The sequence below is a fragment of the Patella vulgata genome, chromosome 1, assembly GCF_932274485.2.
Source record: "Patella vulgata chromosome 1, xgPatVulg1.2, whole genome shotgun sequence".
Lineage (NCBI taxonomy): Eukaryota > Metazoa > Mollusca > Gastropoda > Patellidae > Patella > Patella vulgata.
In genome coordinates this window covers 24,502,313-24,523,490 of record NC_065879.2, presented here as the reverse complement: position 1 = coordinate 24,523,490, position 21,178 = coordinate 24,502,313, and the positions used below count along the sequence as shown (strand labels likewise).

At 33.5% G+C, this 21,178-nt stretch overlaps 1 protein-coding gene across 1 annotated transcript; it reads right to left on the bottom strand.

Moving 5' to 3' along the window:
* Nucleotides 1-932: 932 nt before the first annotated feature.
* LOC126830510 (metal-response element-binding transcription factor 2) lies at nucleotides 933-19,749 on the bottom strand. The gene is made up of 14 exons (XM_050561226.2): nucleotides 19,651-19,749; nucleotides 17,638-17,865; nucleotides 17,089-17,263; nucleotides 14,771-14,871; nucleotides 14,034-14,064; nucleotides 12,637-12,677; nucleotides 12,125-12,201; nucleotides 11,138-11,190; nucleotides 9,433-9,544; nucleotides 7,073-7,196; nucleotides 6,085-6,152; nucleotides 5,573-5,746; nucleotides 4,940-5,048; nucleotides 933-4,344 (listed from the first exon to the last, which is right to left on the bottom strand). Exons 2-14 carry the CDS (start codon nucleotides 17,839-17,841, stop codon nucleotides 3,661-3,663), a joined length of 1,953 nt encoding a protein of 650 aa, XP_050417183.2. The 5' UTR covers nucleotides 17,842-17,865; nucleotides 19,651-19,749; the 3' UTR covers nucleotides 933-3,660.
* Nucleotides 19,750-21,178: the final 1,429 nt, after the last annotated feature.

Genomic DNA, 21,178 nt, shown 5'->3' with positions numbered 1-21,178 from the left:
CAAATTTTAATAAAATAGTGTTTGGTGTCCTACTCTTCTGCACCAACCGGACAGTGTGCTATGAGACACATTTACGTGCACGGCAACGCGTGATTTGTAATTTGCATAATGCATATAAGTACAATGGCCACAACATATATTTATTCCTTCTTATTATCTTCTATTTTACCATAATAATAACCCTTTAATTAGGGAAAATCTCACACGATACATGCTTATCAGCAACATATCATGAAGTATTATTGAAATTTAAAGTCAATTGGATATTCACTTCAGCCTCTAGAATGACCACAAGATGTTTCAAAGTGATCAAGGGCTCTAACTCTGGCAGTAATTATCGGAAATCGTTGAAAATCAAAAGGCTTCTCTTCGTCTCATGACCTTAAACACTGTGTATAAATTTAAAGTCAATCGAAAATTAACTTTAGCCTCTAGATCGTCCACAAGCAATTTTGGACCCCGGAGGAGGAGACAATATACAACCACATTTCAATGTGGGCGTATAAAAATTCAAATTATGCAAATAGGTCAACTCATCAAATTTAGAGAATAAAATCATCAATCTTTATTACGTAATGGTTATTTGTTCTGATCAAGATGGAAAGAGTGACATATTTTATGACAGTATTTGGTCATATTTCACTTGAAATGCGTGGTCGTGGATCACCTGTTTGGTGCAATCAGTTGTGTCAAGTAAACTAAGTTCATAGTTAACAAAATTGTTACAGTGTCATTTAGCTCTTGAGGTGATCACATTTATTGAATGAACAGGTACATGTAAGCCGCCTTGTTGGACCATCCTACATGTATCTAAGAGTGTCCACAAACATAAACGACCGAAAGATGGGCAGACGGGTAACAAAAATGTACGAGAATATTTAAACACTTAATTCAGCTTTCAATAAAACTGATACTAAAAATAACAATACAGATAAAATCATATTGAGTTTTATTCAATAATTTGTTTTCAAATAAAATAATTGCATAGAGATTTCTCTTTTATATATTGTTGTCTTTTTACACATTAAATTGACTATCATACAAATATACATATTTACATCAAAGTTGAATATTACTCTTCAAATTACTGTTCTGGTATGTTGAATGGTATGCATAGCATTCTGCCCCCAAAGTGTCTATTTTCTGGTGTTAAATGTAGATGGTACATGTGACAACTCTTGCTGTTGCACATAATCATTTATTTTCACCAATTAGGCTGTCCATGTAAGCCATAGGTTTAGTGATCACGAATGATTTCTGACTGAACAATGTGCAAAAACAAATATATGATCAATAGACAATTGTTTATGTTTTTTATAAAACTAATCTGGAACAGTTTCTTGGCATTTCAAAACTGTTTTCAGACCACAGTAAGTATACCCTAACAAGAATATCACTTAGGTTTTAAATAACAATTTTAGAAGTAGGAATTTGACTAAAGATATGATTACAGGTTAATCTTCTTTAACTTCAAAATGCATGACATTTCGACCTTTAATAAATTAATATAAAGGATTAAAAGATTTGGCATTTTGAAACTAAAAGATTTGAACAGTAAAATCTTAAAACGTCTATGTATCAGCAATGGCTTAGCAGATTTGTCTCAAAGTTCGCGTACGATCTTATATGAACATCTGCGATGTAACTACATCTATAGTCAAATTACATCAAAAAAGATTCTCCAAGAACCAACATCTTTTCAAGACACGTGCACATACATGTATAACAATTCAGAGAAGATCAAAACTAACTGGTGGGTCAAAATCATTAGTTGCAATGATACATTCAATAAGTAAGTTATTGTCACTAAGTAACTCCATTCAGATAACTTACTGTTGGCTAACACCATCACAGTATACAATGACATTAACAAGATGCCAATAACACCGATTTAAATTTTTTATTTATATAGATTATCAACAACAAAACTATACACCACTGGGTTACCCCAGAACAGTTCATAGCACTGATATTCATTTTCATATAATATCTGACTTTCAAACTCAGGAACAACAGCTACAACATTGTTTTCTTTCAACAAAGACCACATACATACTTTATATTGCACTTGTCATTTGTAATAAATCACTGAAAACTTTAAATTCCTGCTGGAAGTTTTGAATACATTATTAGCTCTCTGGCAAGCATAAGATAGCCTTGACTGATTGACAAATTAATTGGTTCACAGTATTTATTAACCTTGTTATTCTATAAAAAAAAGTCTCAAAAGGTAACAAAACAGTTTGATGTGATGAAATATTAAAATAGACAGGATCATAAAATTCTATTATATACTTGAATGCGATTCCATGTGCCGATGGGGTCAAAGTTGAAAATACACAGGTCACTGGAACCATACAGCATGGCTAGTGAAACGAACACCTGTAGGAAATTGTTTGAAATTAGCTGACAAGGTATGCTTCCAAATATTTATGGTATAACTTTATCTTATAAAATTCTGCATCAATTTGGTGGATTAGATTTTTGAATTTCATCCATCAACCGGATTTCAACTGGTCTATACATGATCTGTCAAACTACTACAGATCAAAGTACCACCAAGATGGAGAAATGAAATGTCAAGAATGAATGAATGAATGGAATTTGTACTGGGGTTAACTTAAAAGCTATAATACTAATAATTTAGACCTGCATTACCATGTCTTCCTGGTGCAACAGATATTTTAATACAATTTTTTTTATATTAAAGTGAATAAATCGGTAAACTGGTTGCGGTTTTAATGACCAAATAAAGAGTTCAACATTTTTTGAACCGTGACATCCTTAGTTTATAAGGTAGCTACACATATTTCTAGAGTTCATATTCACTGTCCTGATATGTACAATTTACAAATTTCTTGAAATGTTACCCCCCCCCCTCTTTTTTTTATATCTTTGTTTATATTGCCAAAATTCAGCTACTGCACAAAATAATGTTGTTGCCTTGTAGTAATTACAACACCAGCAACTTAGCAATGTTCAAATATTTATATTAAGTTGGTGATATTCTCTTATCCAAATTAAATAGAACTTGACCTCTTACTTTTGTTTTACCCAAATATATCTTCAACTCAGCTTTAAAAATTTCCTTTAATGCCAGGTACAAGTATCAACTTGTACCCCAAAAAATATGTTAATTATTCAACTCGATCATGCAGTTCGAAATTGAAGGGGTTAACATCAAAAGAATAACTAGCCCATGTATCTAGGCTTTAATTAAATGGAGTACCATCACAATATCAAAGAGCCAAATCGAAGACTAGATTTTCTGGGTGACCTTAGGACAAATTAGAAGAATTGCCATATATATATGTTCCTCTTAAAAAATACCCCAAAAAACCTGATGGGTTATGTTGACAAGCTGTGAAACCCCATTCTTTTAAATAATAAAATAGAAAATATCACACATAATATTAAAATATATTATAAACCTCTGATTTTGACCAAAATAAAGTATTGAATTAGGTAACAAGCTCTATTTGACGTAATTAATTTGGCACATTCACTAATAATTCTAGTTATGTTTCTTTGCTTAAGAATTAGTGGTACATGTACATCTACATGTAGCTAAGCACAACTATATTTCAAATGAAGACAGATACCCACAAATCATACGACTAAAGTCAACAATCAGAGAGGTCTTGTAATTTTAATACTAGATTAGTCCCACTCAACTAAATATTGAATCTTTCCCTCTACTGTCACTCTCTGAGCAATCACATTAAATTTATCAGTTTGAGCTAGACGATCTTCTTTACCTAAATAGCTTCCTACTTTCGATTTTAGTTTATTTATATCAACTTGTGTGTTCTTCACTGCTTCAATCACTTCTGAACTCACAACATTTTCTACGTGGGACGATTTTGATTTTCTTTTACGTTTTCTAACATTGCTGTTAATGTCTAGATTAAATAACTGACGCTGGGAACGTCTCCGTTTTTGTCCTAAAATGGGGGGTGTCTCTAATTGGTCCTCTAATTGATCACATGATGTACATGACATATTATCCATTTCTGATAATGACGTAGTTTCACATAATGATGCACTTTCACTTAATGATATTGATTCACATATATCTAATATCTTCTGTTGAAAGTATTTTTTTTGTTCCAATTCTGCGTTTTGTTCGAGTTCTGTTTTAAATGGGTGGTTGGCACCTTCGAAATTATCTACATGAGGTATAATGTTATCCAATGAAAATTGTTTTAATTTTGTTGGTTTGGATCGTGATTTAGGTTCAGCACTAACAAATTTTTCAAATTGAGAGAAGAATGTGGTATGAATGGGACTTCCATCGTAGCCAGTATATGATTGGTTAAAACTATGACATTCAGACAATACATTCTGAAAGAAACAAAAAATATTAATAATAAACAAAGTTTTCTGGCAACAATAATAACTAGTTGTACCAAAAAGATATGAAAGCTTTGGTGAAATGTTCAGGATTTAGTCTGGAACCAAAGAAAGAATTATTCAAATCGGTCATACACTCCATAAGTTACATCTAGACAGTGGTCCGATCGATGGACAGTCTGGAGTAATGACAATATATGACATTTCAATGTGGGCCGGTAGAAAATAATGCATTTATAGAGCACTGTCCATCAGTGCACTTACACAACATGCATTGTCAATAAATAATAATGCATACTACTACTACATCATCAACAAAAATAAGGTACACAAACAAAATTTAGAAACTCAAGGATGAAATGAAGGTATAACTTCTCATCAACACTTTACTAAGAAGATCTTAAGACTAATATTCATAAGTTAGAGAAAATCAAGGTACCTAAAGAATACACCCAAACATTAGAGTACAAACCTCTAATTGGCAGCCCATGTGTTAGATCACTTCGCCATTAGTTTTTTTAAGGCTAATGAAGAGCAAGGTTTAAATCCCCCCCCACCCCCCCAAAAAAACCCCAGAAAACATTACCTTGGTGGTAGCTTCTTGCAAGAGTTTCTTGGCTTTCTCACTTTTAAACACAATAGAATCATCAATATCTAGTCCATTCTTACGATATCGTAGTGGTATTGGTGAATTACTGTAATAGAAATCCATAGAAAAATTTTCATTGAAGACATTCCCAAACCAAAGTTTGTTTAGCAACTGGAGATCTGTAATGACTATATTTGTTACTAGGAAATGGTCATTTAACATCTGGTTGAAACTTAACCAATAGTATGATTTACTAATTCGAGAATAAAAAAAAAATTGGGTTAAAATGGAGGCATTTTTAATTTACAATGTTTTCTGAGGTTTAAAAGCAAATAACAATATTCAAAAGTATTAAGATTTTACACTCTTAACATATTTTGCTCTTTACTTCAATAGACAAAAAACATAAATTTTGACCAATTTGTATTCTTGCATAGACTTGTGCATTCTAAGCACAAGTCCCTCGCATATCATTTAGATTTCAATTAATTCTAAAAAAATGTTTTAGTTCAAATTGCAATATCGGGGGGATTTTGCAGTATTAAGAAATCCTAATGGTTAAACATAAATTGCCCCTGGAATATCGTAAAATATGTTTCATTTATAAGCTACATGTATCATTTTTTTTACCATTGAATAGGAACAAATGTTTTAGTTTTTTTCCCTTTCATCTGTAAATTAGCCATGACATCATCAGTAATAGGTCCATCTATTGGCAATATTATGGTTGGAGCAGGTGGAGGTATCCTCACTCGTAAACCCCATAGCGTCGATTTTTTTCTAATTTCTCTACCAGAACAAAACCTAGAAAGATAAATTATTTCATCATTACTATTTACAGCATACGCGATTCACCAAGTTTAAGCGAATCACCAGTATTTAAGTCCCTTTAAGGGGGACCTGTAGGAGAAAAACATTAAAAATTCTCCTAAATTAGAGTTTTAACAACAAAATAATTCATGTTAACTTTTCTGCCAACCAAATTTTTTTTCTAAAAAATTACAAGCAAACCATGCAGAGCATTTTTCAAGATCCCCTTGAATCTTACCAGAATACCTGCACCACAATATTCTAAATAGTGCTGCCTGGCATGCACCACCCCCATTCTAATTTTAAATGGAATAGCCCTAATTAAATCCTACCTTGTTTTATGATGTTGACATATTTCTGTTATTTTATGTTGAACTTGCTGCATAGAACCAACTTCTAGCTGAATAACATTTACTTATTTTATCAAGCACAGTTTAAGTTATATACATAATGCAAGAGCTAAATCTGCCTATTGCAGGTATTTCTTTAGGCCTGAAATGTTATCTAAATTATTAATTAGACATTAATTAACTTATCCGTACCATAATCAATTCTCGATGGCATAGCTAGCCTGCGATCTTGAGTGGATTATGACCCGATTTACTGCATAACTTCCCTTCACGATTAAATCAATAAATGGATAATCGAGACTATGCTTTTTATCGTACTGACTTTAGTAATGATGACCGAGGCTAGGCGGACATTTCAATCGCTTAATTCTCGGTTCATAGTGGATCAATTTGACTGAAATTTTCAGCAAATTGCCTTTACATTATCTAGTTTTTACCTATTATAGTGAGAACTAGAAATAATGTATCTTTAAAGAACAAAAATTCCTCCCTATCAACCATGAATAGATTCCCTATACAAATAAATCTGACAGAACTACAAGTTTGCTATTTATATTTCTGGGAAATCAGTTCTTAAATATACACAATCCAGGTTTTGGCAAAACCCAGCCTGATCAGGGCTATCTAGTGTTGGCAAAACCCAGCCTGATCAGGACTATCTAGTGTCGACATAACTCAGCCTGATCAGGACTAGTGTTCATTTTAACTGTCATTAATAATTACTGGAAGTAAACAATCAACATAGATATTTGATGCTATATCCCCCACCTTTTATCATTCTATAAGAATTTCAACTTTGTGACCTATTTCATCTATAAAAAAGTCTGATTTTTATAATGGCCTATGGCTGTTTTAATCACCAATGGTTATGGTTGATTTGTGAGTGGGACTGTTTTGAAATAGCTCCATACACTCCCTCCATCCCTCCACCAAAACAACATTGCCAACAACCTGGAGCTATATAACTTACATTTGAAACTTGCATATCTTGTAAATTATTTATTATAAATGGTGCCACGACTTCTTCTATGTCATAATATTTCTTCACACCTTGTATAGTTAGATTAAATAATACTAGTTGTAACAGATCTACCCTAGAATAAACAAAAGTAAATTATCTGTAAGATAAGTTCACATATTGCAAGAGATGGATAGAGAACAAGCTAAAAGAAAACAAAAAAAAAAACCAAGGATGTTATGGTCCGACACATGTCAATATCGAAAGGAACCAAGATTTTTGGGATATAAACATATATTTCAAGTTTCATAAAAATCGGATAAAAATTTTGACCTCTAGAGAGCCCACAAAATTGATATTACATGTTTATCATACTATTTGCGGAAAGGGGATCGGCCATTTTGTCAGACAATTTTCGTCCTAATTTCATAAAATTGGAACTCAACTGTAATTATGGTGTAACGGATATATATTAGATTGTTTTTAAAATCTGATTTTTGGGATGTAAACATATATTTTAAGTTTCATCAAAATCAAATAAAAATTATGATCACTAGCGGGTCCATAACCTAAAAAAAAAAAAACGCAATTTTTTGTACAATCAGGGGCCATAATCCAGGAAATTTAGATACGATATACGCCAATATCGCAAGGAACGAGATCTTTGGGATGTAAACACATATTTTCAATGTTTCATCAAAATTGGTTAAATATCGGGACCTCTAGTGGTTCCACAACCTTGGTATTACAAACTCAGCAGTGTGGTGTAACGGCAATATATTTTCGTACAATCATGGGCCATACTTCACAAAAATGGATCAAAATTGTGACTTCTTAGAGTGATCACAAGCTAAAAACATGATTTTTTGTACAATTAGGGGCCATAATCACTCATGCAAACAAACTATCTACTTGCCGCATCGTTCTACCTTGGTATTACATACTTTTAACAAGTAATAATTAACCTGTTGTAATTGATAAGAAAGTAGATACAACCTCACTCATAGGTACTGACTAATTGATAAATAATATTTATTAACCTCGGCATTCTGTAAACAAAGTCTCAAAAGGAAACAGAATAATATTAAAATAGACAGGACAGTAAAATCATTTACATTATCGCTCTAGTGATGCCATGTGCCAGTGGGGGTCAATGTTGACGACTTATATACGGGTCATTGGAACCACCGTACAGCATGGCTATTGTGAAAGAAACAATGTATAGAAATATAGTGAACCGAGTCACAAAGTTATCCTGTATAAAAATTTATCAAATGTGAATAAATTTGTAACCGGAACCTATATTTCAATTTGAGTAAACAGGAAATCAGTCTTGTGTTTTAGAGCTAGTGCGACCGCAAGTAACTGATTGGCATCGTTTGCATGAAATTTCATGGCCTGGATATGAGATGGTGTATTATCTACAAATAAAAAAAAATGTGAAGTTCTTGATGCTTCATTTGACAGTTGAGCTGTTCTAACCAACTTGAATAAAAAACACTTGTCATCCAAGCTTACGATTAGACGAACAATTGACTGACAGGTTGTTTTTGTCACTGGTCATGCTACAACAAAATAAGATTGTTAATCGTTCTTTTGAAATTTGTCCACCTTTAGCACTCATTTTTTTCTTTACACAATGATCGTCGGATAATGCTCTAAAACAAATTGGTTTCATCACAATCAAAAATGTTTTCAGGAGAACATCCTTCAATAATAGGCGGAATGCGCACGTGGAATTCTTAAACTGGAACCGAGATCAACACAATGAGCGATAAGTTTGGATTGGTGATTGCTCATTAATCTTTTCTAAGTTAACAACCACTGATTGAAGGTTGGATTATCCAGTGTTAATTCAATGCAAATGGTGTGATGATTGATGTCATAATTCGTAATATTCAGAATACGGACTATTCAAAGCTTTTTTGGTTGAAGTAATAAGGATATAATTGGGACATGAAAATGATGACGGATTTCACAGAATGCCATAGTATTCAGAAACGGGATGTGACAAGAGTCCACTTTATTTTTGTACAGGGAGCAGCCATTTTGTCAGGCAGTTTTGATCCGATTTTCACGAAATTTGAACTCAACCATCATTACGGTGTAAAAACGCACTTTTTCATACAATCAGATGCCATAATTCGTGAAGTTAAGATCCGATATGCACATTGGCTCTTTCTGCTGACCGAAACATTATAAATTGACACATTTTTTAAAAAACAAAATGAAAGAGCTTATATCCTTGAAAAAATTCTTCATACTTTTTAGAACATTTGTGATAAAATATTAACAATACAGTGTACACTACTTTATACATTACAAGACCCTGCTTGTAAATTCAGAAAGGTCTCATACAACTTGATACTAACCATTTCATTTCTATACGTTTGATATATTCGGGTCCATTATTACAATGACAACACACAAAGACATAAAATCTATCACCATATAATAGAGGATGTTCTAAACACTGAATACATGCTGAAAATAACAATGTGAAAGAAATAAATACCACTCAAACTGACATATCTTCACTGGTGCAATGTGCTCGTGTAGCAAATATTTATAGTATAACAGATCTTTGTAACCTTAACCAATATACTAGTCACCTAGGAGAATTTTGAATTATCTCCGTGATTACCTGCAGTTAATTTTTAACAATTTCCAACCCTTAGGCCACACAAAATGTAGAAGGGGAGAGCAGCTTTTTTTTGCTTTTTTTACCTCATTGATGGCTAGAGGATGGTGCAAAATAATATTGGGCTACTGCTGAAAATTGTATGGGCAGGAGGGCGGTCTTTTTGTCTTTATTTTTTTTAATGAGAATATTACAGAAAGCGATCATTTATCTACGGTTTTGCTTTCATTTATTGTACATACTTAGAACATAAACCCAAAAATCAAATCTACTCAAGCACTGAAGACTGACTGAAATTTGGATGGAAAACAATAGAGACAAGACGATCAAAAAATGGTACATATTATATAGTAAATTGTAGACTTATTATGTTATGTAGCATATCGAATTATGAATAATATTTACGATTAGTATAAAGAATTGGGTGGTCCTCGTTATTTTTCATATTCAATTCCTGTTCACAGCAAAAATATTCCTCAATAATTAACTGCCTTCGTTTGTGCAATAGAAAATGAAATTGAAACATTCTTGATAAAAATAGTTCATGATATCTAAGGATCGTTTTCTTATATAATTACATTGGTATTTTAATTACTTGTAAAAAGGTATAGCCAATTTCTGCGTATTATCATGTCTGTTATTGGTGTACTTGATCTTTTACAGCTATTTTGCGCCCAAATAAAAGAGAGAGAGAGAAATGGGGTTTAACGTCCACTCGACACAAACTAGGTCATTTCGGGACTAACATATGGTTTAATTTTATTTACATAATTCGCTTGCGCGTAGGGGTCTTTAGCAGTGGAAGAAAACCCACGAGGTTGGACAGGCGACCCTACTCCTTGTCACGTCGCCAAAATAAACCATTTTACCTTATATGGTAGACGATGAATACAGTGTGATAGCGAGATCGTGTGAAAGTGCCACTGTAGATGGAAATTTCGACATGGCGTCTTAAAAGATGTAGTTTCTATACGGAAAATAAGTTAAAGGTGTAGGAAGCAATTCATATGGATACATTTTGTGTTCATGTACAGAATATTTTGTTTTTGGTAAATAGAAAATGGTTAAAACATTGTGTAATGACAGATGGGCGGTCAGGTGGGACCCTGTGACATTTCTTATGAAATAAAATGGTTATAGATAAAAATTACTGTGTGATGGCAAAGAACTCAAGTAGAACCGGCAGTCACGGAATGTGTCAGCACCGTCACATTCAAGCTTGGTAGAGGACTGGGCAGTAGATAAAGATCGAAGCATTTTGAATGTTATAATTACTGTCCATTGATTTGGGGTGTTAGTATATGACTAGTTTCTACATTCTGTCGGCTGACTTCAATGAGATTAAAATGTCCAACAATTATATGATTACGCGTGGACATTTTATGATGTGAAAACATTTCTTAAGACTCCCAATAGAAAGAATGAGTAAAATATACCTTCATGAAACCATTGTCGACATCTACAGCACTGTAACATTTTAGAATACCAGCTGAAATAACAGATTAAAATTACAAACAGTCAATATAAGGAAAAGATTTGATTCTAAACAAAAGTATACTACCGTATAATAAGAAATATCATAACTAGGAATGTGCTCAGTAATACAACTGTAATATTTTCTCATGTTATTGTTTTGTTTTATTTTTATAATCATTATATGTTATGTTCATAAAAGAGCCATTAACACTATAACAAAGCGAATATATGTAATTAACATTGAACAATATCATATTCAGTTTTATAGTCATCTAATTATAGAAATGAAATGAAATGGGGTTTAACGTTCTAATGTTCTGCTCCGACTGGGCTGACGAAGACGGGCATACGCCACAGATTGGGCTATGAGGGAAATTTTGCCAGGGCAGCGGCACTTTCTACTACTTTTTTTTTTTTTTTATCAAATTCCAACTGCAAAGGGATCTTTTATGTGCATGCCAATGTATACATGGGACCTCGGTTTTTCGTATCATTTGAACGACTAGACAGCTGTCCTTGTTAGGTCCTCTGTCCTGCACCACTGACAAGGGGGAAACCACGTCGAAAAATAACAATGAACTTTCTCGGCCAATGCAGGGATCGAACACCGACCTCCAGGCTAGCATCTTACCCACTTAGCCACCGTGGCTCCCTAATTATAGAAAATAAAAAGACTAAACTACTTAAAATCAGATATATTGACGGTTAACATATCTGTTAAAATAAACATACAATCTTAAGCATCCTCGGAGTTACTGTGCAGTCAAATATAAAAGTATTTTTGTACCTATCGGTGAAGGTCTCTAAAGCCTCAATGTCTGTTTTTAACATCAGACGTTCATCTTTCTAACACAATTTACTAAACATTGTGTGGTTTGTTTTACAAGATTGTCTTTCTTGTTCTCGATATCATAAATTGATCAATGAGTGAATAATTAAGAACTTACTCTCCTGGTCCACCACAATAACAATAATACTGTTCTACATTAGTTTTATGTTGAGCATCCCATGTTAATCTATGTAGCTATAATGAAAATATCACAATTGTTATCATTCACAAAATTGTCAACTGTTTTGTACCATTTGAAAGTTAAATGTCTGCATAATGGGGTTTAATGTCCAGGACAAACATGTAAAAAATTCATTTAACTAATTTGTCCATGCACGTTATATAGAAGTCGGAGGAAACCTGTAAAAAAACCTAGACATTACTCTTTACCAAGTAGAAACCCATGATCAAACCAATGACTTGCACAGATAACAGACTTAATAATATATAGCCAACATGTTCTACCACTTGGACAACCAACCAGTCTGTTAACTTATAAAGAAATAATCAAGTGTAAATAACTTAAGTCTTTTTTTCTACTTTGTTGTATTATTAATATCAAACTGTTGTATGCATATAATGATTTTAGTCAAAAAGATTCTAAACCACAGCAGAATATTTGATACTTACATTATAGGGAAGAGATTGCTTCATATCTTGAAATGTTTTGGCTAAAAAAAAGAAAAGTACATTTTCCCCTAATTAAATACATAATAACTATAGTAAGGGGTTAAAGATTTTGACACCTGCCAGGGCTATATCCCCGAGATCTTCGGGATATAAACATATTTTAAGTTTCATCAAAATTGGATAAACATTGAGACCTCGAGAGGGTTCACAATCTTGGTATTGCATACTTTTACAATATTTGTGTGAAAGGAGCGGCCATTTTTCAAGTAGTATTCGTCCGATTTTCACGAAATTCGAAATCAACCGTCATTAGGGTGTATTGGTGACATATTTAAACGTTTTTAAAATCTAAAAGTGATTTTTCATACAATCAGGGGTCACAATTAAGGAAGTTACGTTCCAATATGAATGATTTATTAAAAGGAACGGAGATCTTTGTGATCTAAACATAAATTTAAAGTTTCATCAAAATCGGACCAAAATTGTGACCTCAAGAGGGTCCACAACCTTGATATTACATACTTTTAACTATTTATGATCAAGGAGCAGCCATTTTGTTCAGCAGTTTTGGTCCGATTTTCACAAAATTCTAACTCAATTCGTCGGGACAGAGACGACGATAATATACGTCCACATGAATATGTGGGCATATAAAAATCCAAAGGTATGCTTTTAAATATTTATGTTAGAACAAATCATCAACCTGATTGAAACAGGTCATTTAGTAACCTGACAAAGTAGGGAAAGATGAAATGCCATGAACGAATTAACAAACAGTTAACTTAGAAGCACATCACTAATAATTTAGACCTATTATTATGATCAAGTTTTCCGATGCCTGGCTATCATGCAACAGATATTTTAGGTATAAGTTTTTTTTTAAAATGTGAATAAATCGAGGATGCCGGTTCCCATTGGGTTTTCAATGACCAAGTAACTGACATTAGCTATTGCTAAAATAGCAACAGCATTAAACGAAAAAAAAAATTAAATTCCATCTCAATAATTAACTCATGTACCATGTATATTTTACAAACACAGGTCATGAAAAACAAACAATTAACCGATGACTCATTATATCATTTAACAGCAATATGGAAACAAGCTTATCGACAGCAGAACCCCACCATTTCACATTGTAATACACTGACTTTAATTATCAAATTTAACTACAAATTTTGCAACAATAATTCTGCATTAAAGTATGATTTGTATACTTGCATCATTTAGTGAAATGGTTCCCAGAATCTGAAGAATTTTGCTGGTTTCCATGTGCATCACAAAGCTACAAGGGAAATCAGATATCAAAACTGATGAATGAAACTATTTTTAGAGTTACTCATAACAGTGTATGTTAAATCTAGAGATATGCATAATACCAAAAAACCTATACCCACCATTTGGACCCATTTTTAAAGCCCCTCCTTTCTGTAGAAAAAAAAAAGAAAAGAAAATATCATGAATGAAAAGAAATGAGATGGGGTGTAACATCCTATTGGGCTATTGAAGACGGGCATACGCCATGCAGTGTGTTATGAGTGAAATTTTGCCCGGACAGCGGCGCTATGGTCTACTCTTATACGAATTCTGTCAAGGGTTCTTTTACGTGCATGCCAATGTGTACATGTGATCTCGGTTTTTGTCACGACTATACGTCCTACACCATTGACAAGGGGGGGAGGAAACACGCCGGAAAACCCTGATGAACTTTCTCGGCCAACTCAGGGATTCAACACAGGACCTCCAGGTTAGCAACCCAACATCCTACTCACTGAGCCACCGTCGCCCCCAAAAAGATCAAGAAAACAATAACTTTGATTATACTTTATATACACAATTTACATCACAAAAGTCCAAGAATAGATCAATGGATTGGTCAATAAACTATTAATAAATGTCTAATTTAAGGTGTGTTGGGGATTAATTACGTCTTAGTTCTCTAAAGCCTTTGAACCATGCTAACAGTTGAAGAACACATTGCCTATTGTTTAAAGTCCCTCCTGGCTGATAAACATCAAAATAGCCATCTGGATTTTACAAGTCAAGCCTTATAGCGATAGGATATTGAAAGTCTTGTGTTCTTTAATGCCAACATAAACACTGTTGAAAGAGAGCATAGAGAATAATTAAATACCTTCACATTTGTAGCAAAAACACACAGTCTACATAAAAACTCAACATCAGGTTTCAGTACATCTCCTTGTATAGGTGGATTATGACACTGTTGATGGTAACCTGTCAAATGACACAAAAAACTTATCTTAATATAAATAACGGACAAAGATAGGATGTAAGCAACAAAACATACGCCTACGGCAGCTGTCAACAAGAGTTGTCGCATATTTTTTCTTTTGTCGGTAATGAAACATTTACAATATAGAGTAAAGTCTGATAAAGGGTAACAACTCATAAAGAAATTATCAAAAATCATTAGAATTTGTTTGGCTTCTAGTTCTGCCCCATGCTAATGTTTGTATACAAAACATTTAAATTTAATATCATAGATTTAGCTGATCAAATTATCAAAGATAGGTTGCAACAAAACATACGCCCACAGCAGCTAAATCGTAAGAGCGGTCGACAAGGGTTGTCGAATATTTATTCCTTTGTAGGTAATTGGGGGTCTTTACAAGACAGTTCCATACAAATCAGATTATAAATTTTGTCGTTTTGAGGGTTTACAAGGTTCTACAAACTGAAACAAGGGTCTCAACTCTGGAAGTAATCTACAGAAATTGTTGAAATTTGACAGGCTTTTTCGTTTTACTAATTTAAATAATGCATATAAATTTCATACATATCGGATGATAACTTTCATCAATCGAGCATTAACAAGGTTTAACAAAATGAAACAAGGGCAATAACTCTAGAAGTAATTATTGTAAATTGCTGAAATTCAATAGGCTTTTTCATTTTACTAATTTAAATCATGCATATAAATTTCACAAAGATCGGGTGATAACTTTTGGCGTTAGAGCATTCACAAGGATCAATAAAGTGAAACAAGGGCCATAACTCTAGACGTAATAAACAGAAATTGCTGAAATTCAATAGGATTTTTCGTTTCACTGATCAAAATAATGCATATACTTTTCACAAAGATTGAGTGATAACTTTTGGTGATGGAGCGTTCACAAGTTCAATAAAGTGAAACATGGGCCATAACTCTAGACGTAATTGACGGAAATTGCTGAAATTCAATAGGCTTTTTCGTCTCACTAATTTAAATAATGCATATAATTTTCAGAAAGATCGAATGATAACTTTTGACGTTAGAGCGTTCACAAAGATCATTAAAGTGAAACAAGGGCCATAACTCTAGACGTAATAAACAAAAATTGCTGAAATTCAATAGGCTTCTTCGTTTCAGTAATTTAAATAATGCAAATAAATTTCAGAAAGATCGGATGATAACTTTTGACGTTAGAGCGTTCACAAGGATCAATAAAGTGAAACAAGGGCCATAACTCTAGACTAATAAACGGAAATTGCTGACATTCAATAGGCCTCTTCGTTTGAGTAATCTAAACAATGCATATAAATTTCAGAAAGATCGGATGATAACTTTTGGCGTTAGTGCGTTCACAAGGTTCAATAAAGTGAAACAAGGGCCATAACTCTAGACATAATAAACAGAAATTATTGAAATTAAATAGGATTCTTCATCTCACTAATGTAAACAACATATATCAATTTTAAAACAATTGGATGATAACTTTTGGCGTTAGAGCGTTCACAAGAAATTGTGGATGATGGACGGACGGACCGACAGACGGGGGCGACGGCAATATACGTCCACATTTCAATGTGGGCGTATAAAAATCATTGAAAATCAGTATACTTGTTCGTCTCAAGACCTTAAACTCTGTATAAATTTAAATCCTTGAAAATGTACAAGCGTCTTTGTCTCATGACCTTAAACATGGTGCATAAATCAGATACATTGTATCAACTTTAACCTCTATAGCGTCCACAAGATTTTTTAAGGTGATCAAGGGCTATAACTCTGGCAACAATTATCGGAAATTGTTGTAAATCAATAGGATTCTTCGTCTCATGAGCTTAAACCCTGTGTAAAAATTTAAAGTCAATCAAATATTAACTTAAACCTCTAGAGCTTCCACAAGATTTCTCAATGTGATCAAGGGCCATAACCCTTGAATTAATTATCGAAAATTGTTGTAAATCAATATGATTCTTCATGTCATGAGTTTAAATACTGTGTAAAAAATTGAAGTCAATCAGATATTAACTTTAGCCTCTAGAGCGTCCACAAGCAATTGTGGATGTCGAACCGACGGCAATATATGACCACATTTAAATGTGTCACACCGTTGCAACATTGTGCTAATTTCATCTCAGACCCCCTCTGTATTTGAAATTCAAGTTAATGTCTGAGGTGTTCTTTTTAAAGAACTGGTTGGTTTTTTTAAATTTTTTTTATAATTTTACCTAAACCACAATTATCACAGAGAACAATTTCATTTGGTTTATCAGAGGCTTCTTCCTGACAAATACAACAAACAATTTCTCCCTGTATAGCACCAATCTGTATATCTTTATACAATATCCAATATTCTGAATTATCTTCAAAACTCACAGAGCAACGTCCATTCTTTTCATCAATCTGTCAAAGAATAAACATGTCATATAATGACTAAATCTCAAAAATGTCTCAAAACCATAAAAAGTATAGTTTAACTATAAGTTATCACTTTATTAATCATACATCTATAATGATATATAATTACATCATTTCTTTATCAATATTTCAAATTTAGTTCAGATGGAACAAGTCCTGATCAGGTTAACAGAGAGAAATGGGGTTTAACATCCACCTACTCCACTCTAATTAGTTATTATTACTATACATTACTAGTCCTATAGCACACAACTGCCACATAAATGTGCTCATGTGTGCTTTACAAAGACATGTAGAGCAAGACAATACATGTGCATATGCTTTGATTTTTTTCAAATAAGATTCAAAGACTTTGGTACCTTGACAATGGAGCCTAAATAAAACAAGCCATCATTCCATCTAGCCAGTACTTCTTGATCCAATTTGAAGGTCACTGGTTTCGATGGCTTCATTGTTTCTTTTCCAGGTCGTTGATGATCTCGACAGACAGGAAGCAAGTTGTTATTTATCTCCTTCACAGATCCTAGCGGCCTCCCTCTTCTTCCACGTATTTTACCACTCATAACAAATATTTATCTCTTTTATATCTAAATGAAAAAAACATTCTATATTTAGTGGTCCAATTGAATGTTGATTTTACTATTCACTCAACATTCAGATTTCCAGTAACTGTAAATTTTTCAGATTAATCTATTTTCCTTAATCTGATTATTTTTGAATATATACAACCACATTTCAATGTGGGCATATAAAAATCAAACCTATTTGTACTTTTCTGTGAGTATTTGTTATACATATATTTGGGAAAAATTAAGTCTAGATAATGATTAAAATATGCATCTTGTTTCTTGATGTCTATGAGGCATGATTTGCCATTTTGTATTGTCTGCGGCACTGTGCTGTCTTATTATAACCATACGGTAACCATGACATTATTTCTAAAAAAAAATAACATATACCGGTAACATATAACATATAAATCGCTGTGGTGAGAAGAGAGGGTGGGTCATCTTCTCCCTTCTTTGTCATAATAAAAGAACAGGTTAAAACAGGAGGTCCAGCTGACTGATGTTTGGCGTCATCAGTGCGGATAGAAAAAAAACCTGTGGGGAAAATATAAACTATGTGCTAATTGCATGTATATTCGTTTCAACACAATTGCTTTCTTTGAAGACCACTGATTTTGTTATGAAAATGTGTTGTTTTAATCAAATTGATATTGTTGTTTTTATCAAATTGATGGGTTTTTTTTTAAGTTGGGATGAGTTGTCTTTTAAGTTGGGATGAGTTGTCTTTTATCTTGGGATGAGTTGTCTTATATAGGCCAGTCTGCAGAGTATGTCCGATTTCAACGAGATCTTGCATGTGCAATGAAAATGCTTAATAAATTCCGCCGTGTAACCTAACACTTTAAGCGTGAAGGAGATAAATCCATGCGTGATAAATTATGCCATTTCTTTCTGGCGTTTAATTTTAAAAAAAGTACAACTGAAATTCAAAATAATAGTAACCACTGCACGCGTACATTAGCCACACCATTGGGTCAATTTGACTAGATCACCAAGTCACTTCACTACTTAGCGTTATGGTAGTTGTCTCCTGCGAAAAAGGTGTGTTTGTTGTGATTGCTTGACTAGGTCACTGGGTCATTATTTACCGTTATGGTAGTTATCTCCCTTGAAATAGGGGCGTTCGTTTAGAACGGAACCCCCGAGCAGCGCCAGTACCTTGCATGCCGGGTATTATTGTTATAATTGAATGCAGTATGCAGATAGACAACAGATTACCTCATACAGGAAAAAAAAGACAACTTGTACTGGTTAAAGTAAATTTGCGTGCACCGATCTCTGCTGAGTTGTCTTTGGGATGAGTTGTCAGGTATTCAAAATCGACATATGTGTAACATCTGCTAACATATATTAATATTGCAGACAAATTCAGATTCACAATATAATTGATTATGTTATCAGCCCCTGACTTATGCTGATTTAGCAAGCTAAGGGAGGTAACTACAAAAAATCTGAATACTGCCAGCCGGCATAGTAGTAATAGTTCTGAAAATGTTACGTTTTGCAAGAAAAGTCAACTAACCACCACAAATACGTGTCATTAGAATAATTTCTCAAAATAGACTTCGGGTTAACTAGTTAAGAAGTGCTTGATTTGATAAGCTAATTGACCCCACTATATTGGCACTGCCAAGATTTCAGATCAGAACAGACGATTGAAATTTTTCGATTTTCTTGGCCAACAAGACTTGACGTCACGATGTTTAGTCATACTCATGATATCCAACGTTTTATCAGTCAAAAAAAGTATTTAATTGGGATTCAACTTATAGTAGTCAAACATTTGATTAACCTGAAACTCACCCAAAAATGTTTCCGTCTAGATCACATCAGTTTTTCGTAATATTTAACAAGAAATCATCATTGCATCTCAAAACGGACTTTCTCCCGCCATACTTTTTCTGCGCGTAGTAATCTCAACTTTAAATATTAATTTGATAAAGCTACGAACTACGCCCTTAAAACTTTGCATCTCTATAAGTTATCGTATACATATCACATTAGTTGTTCCAAATTGCATGTCTTAGTCCATTTATATGGTAACCGGTATTTCAATATAATGTTCATAAATAGACTTATGTTAAATGCGCCTTTATTTCCTTAGAGAATATGGTATGTGGTTAGGTTTAGCCATCACTTCCGGTTGTTCTCCCGCCTCATTTGATAGGACTGAAGCCAAGTTTTTTTTTTAAATTGGGAGTTCCTGACCTACATAGATAAGAATTTGTTTCATTTACCAATAAAATAACCCCACGCATTGATTAAAATGTTACCACCGAAAAAAAAGAAACAAAAAACCTACTGGAATCGATTTAGCTAGTCTGAAAAGTGAAATATTTGATTATGAAATGATTCGCCAAAATCCCCTGTTGTAGTTGTACTGTAGCTAGCCTATTAATATTATTAAATTATTCGACAAATTATTGCAGTCGTCACATGTCGATTATGCGCCTTCTGTCAACCACAGATCAGGTTATTTCTATACTATATATATATATATATATATATATATATATATATATTCAGGGTCCCATCCCACCCCCTGCTCAGCTACACAAAAAGGTCTTATGAGTTATGTCATGAGAAAAGTGTCACGGTCGTGAGCTTTATCCTTTATCATCAGATGGTGGGTGGGATGGACATACATAATATGGGGGCGATGATGGTAATATGCATTGTCAACTGTCAAATTTCCTTAACAGTCCTGGCAAACACCCTTCCTGCATAAATTCCTGGATCCGCCCCTGATATTAATATTAACAAATAAAATAATCCCTCGCGTTGATTACAATGTTACCCCCAACCCCAAACGAAGAAAAATAAAATGTCGGGACCAATTTTGCTAGTCTTAAATATTTTATTTGCAAAAAGCCTTATTATTAATATTATTAATTAAATATCATCAAATCATTCGACAAATTATTGTGGTAAACACATGTCGATTATATATGCGCTTTCTGCAATCTGATTAAATACAGATCTATATTTCGCTTCGTTTTTTTGTATACATTCGATGGCCAACACTACATGAAGATCTGACATGTTGTACTCGAAGGTCGTGTCAGGGGTCGTGCGAGCGGCTTTTGACCCTATTGCTTAGCGTTGACGTTTCTGGTGGTTTACCCACAGTTCCGCCCATGACACGCCAAGTCGCCGTAACAGACCGTTTCATTGGCTTATCCCTCACTTCAACCAAAGCACATGTAATATAACAACTCTTCCAGATCCTAGTGTAGTAAAGACAAGTAAAACGAAATTTTGAACTATAAAAAACGAAACGAAATGGGATCTGTGTTATAATCAGATTGCGCTTTCTGTTAACCAGAGATTA

Bases quoted from the DNA above. Each gene is read 5' to 3' on its own strand.
- LOC126830510 (XM_050561226.2), bottom strand. From the start codon at position 17,841: ATGAGTGGTAAAATACGTGGAAGAAGAGGGAGGCCGCTAGGATCTGTG. The intron at 11,191-12,124 runs GTAAGTTCTTAA...CTGTTATTTCAG, and splicing joins TATTGTGGTGGACCAGGAGA to CTGGTATTCTAAAATGTTAC. The intron at 5,049-5,572 runs GTAAAAAAAATG...TTTCTATTACAG, and splicing joins ACATTTGTTCCTATTCAATG to TAATTCACCAATACCACTAC.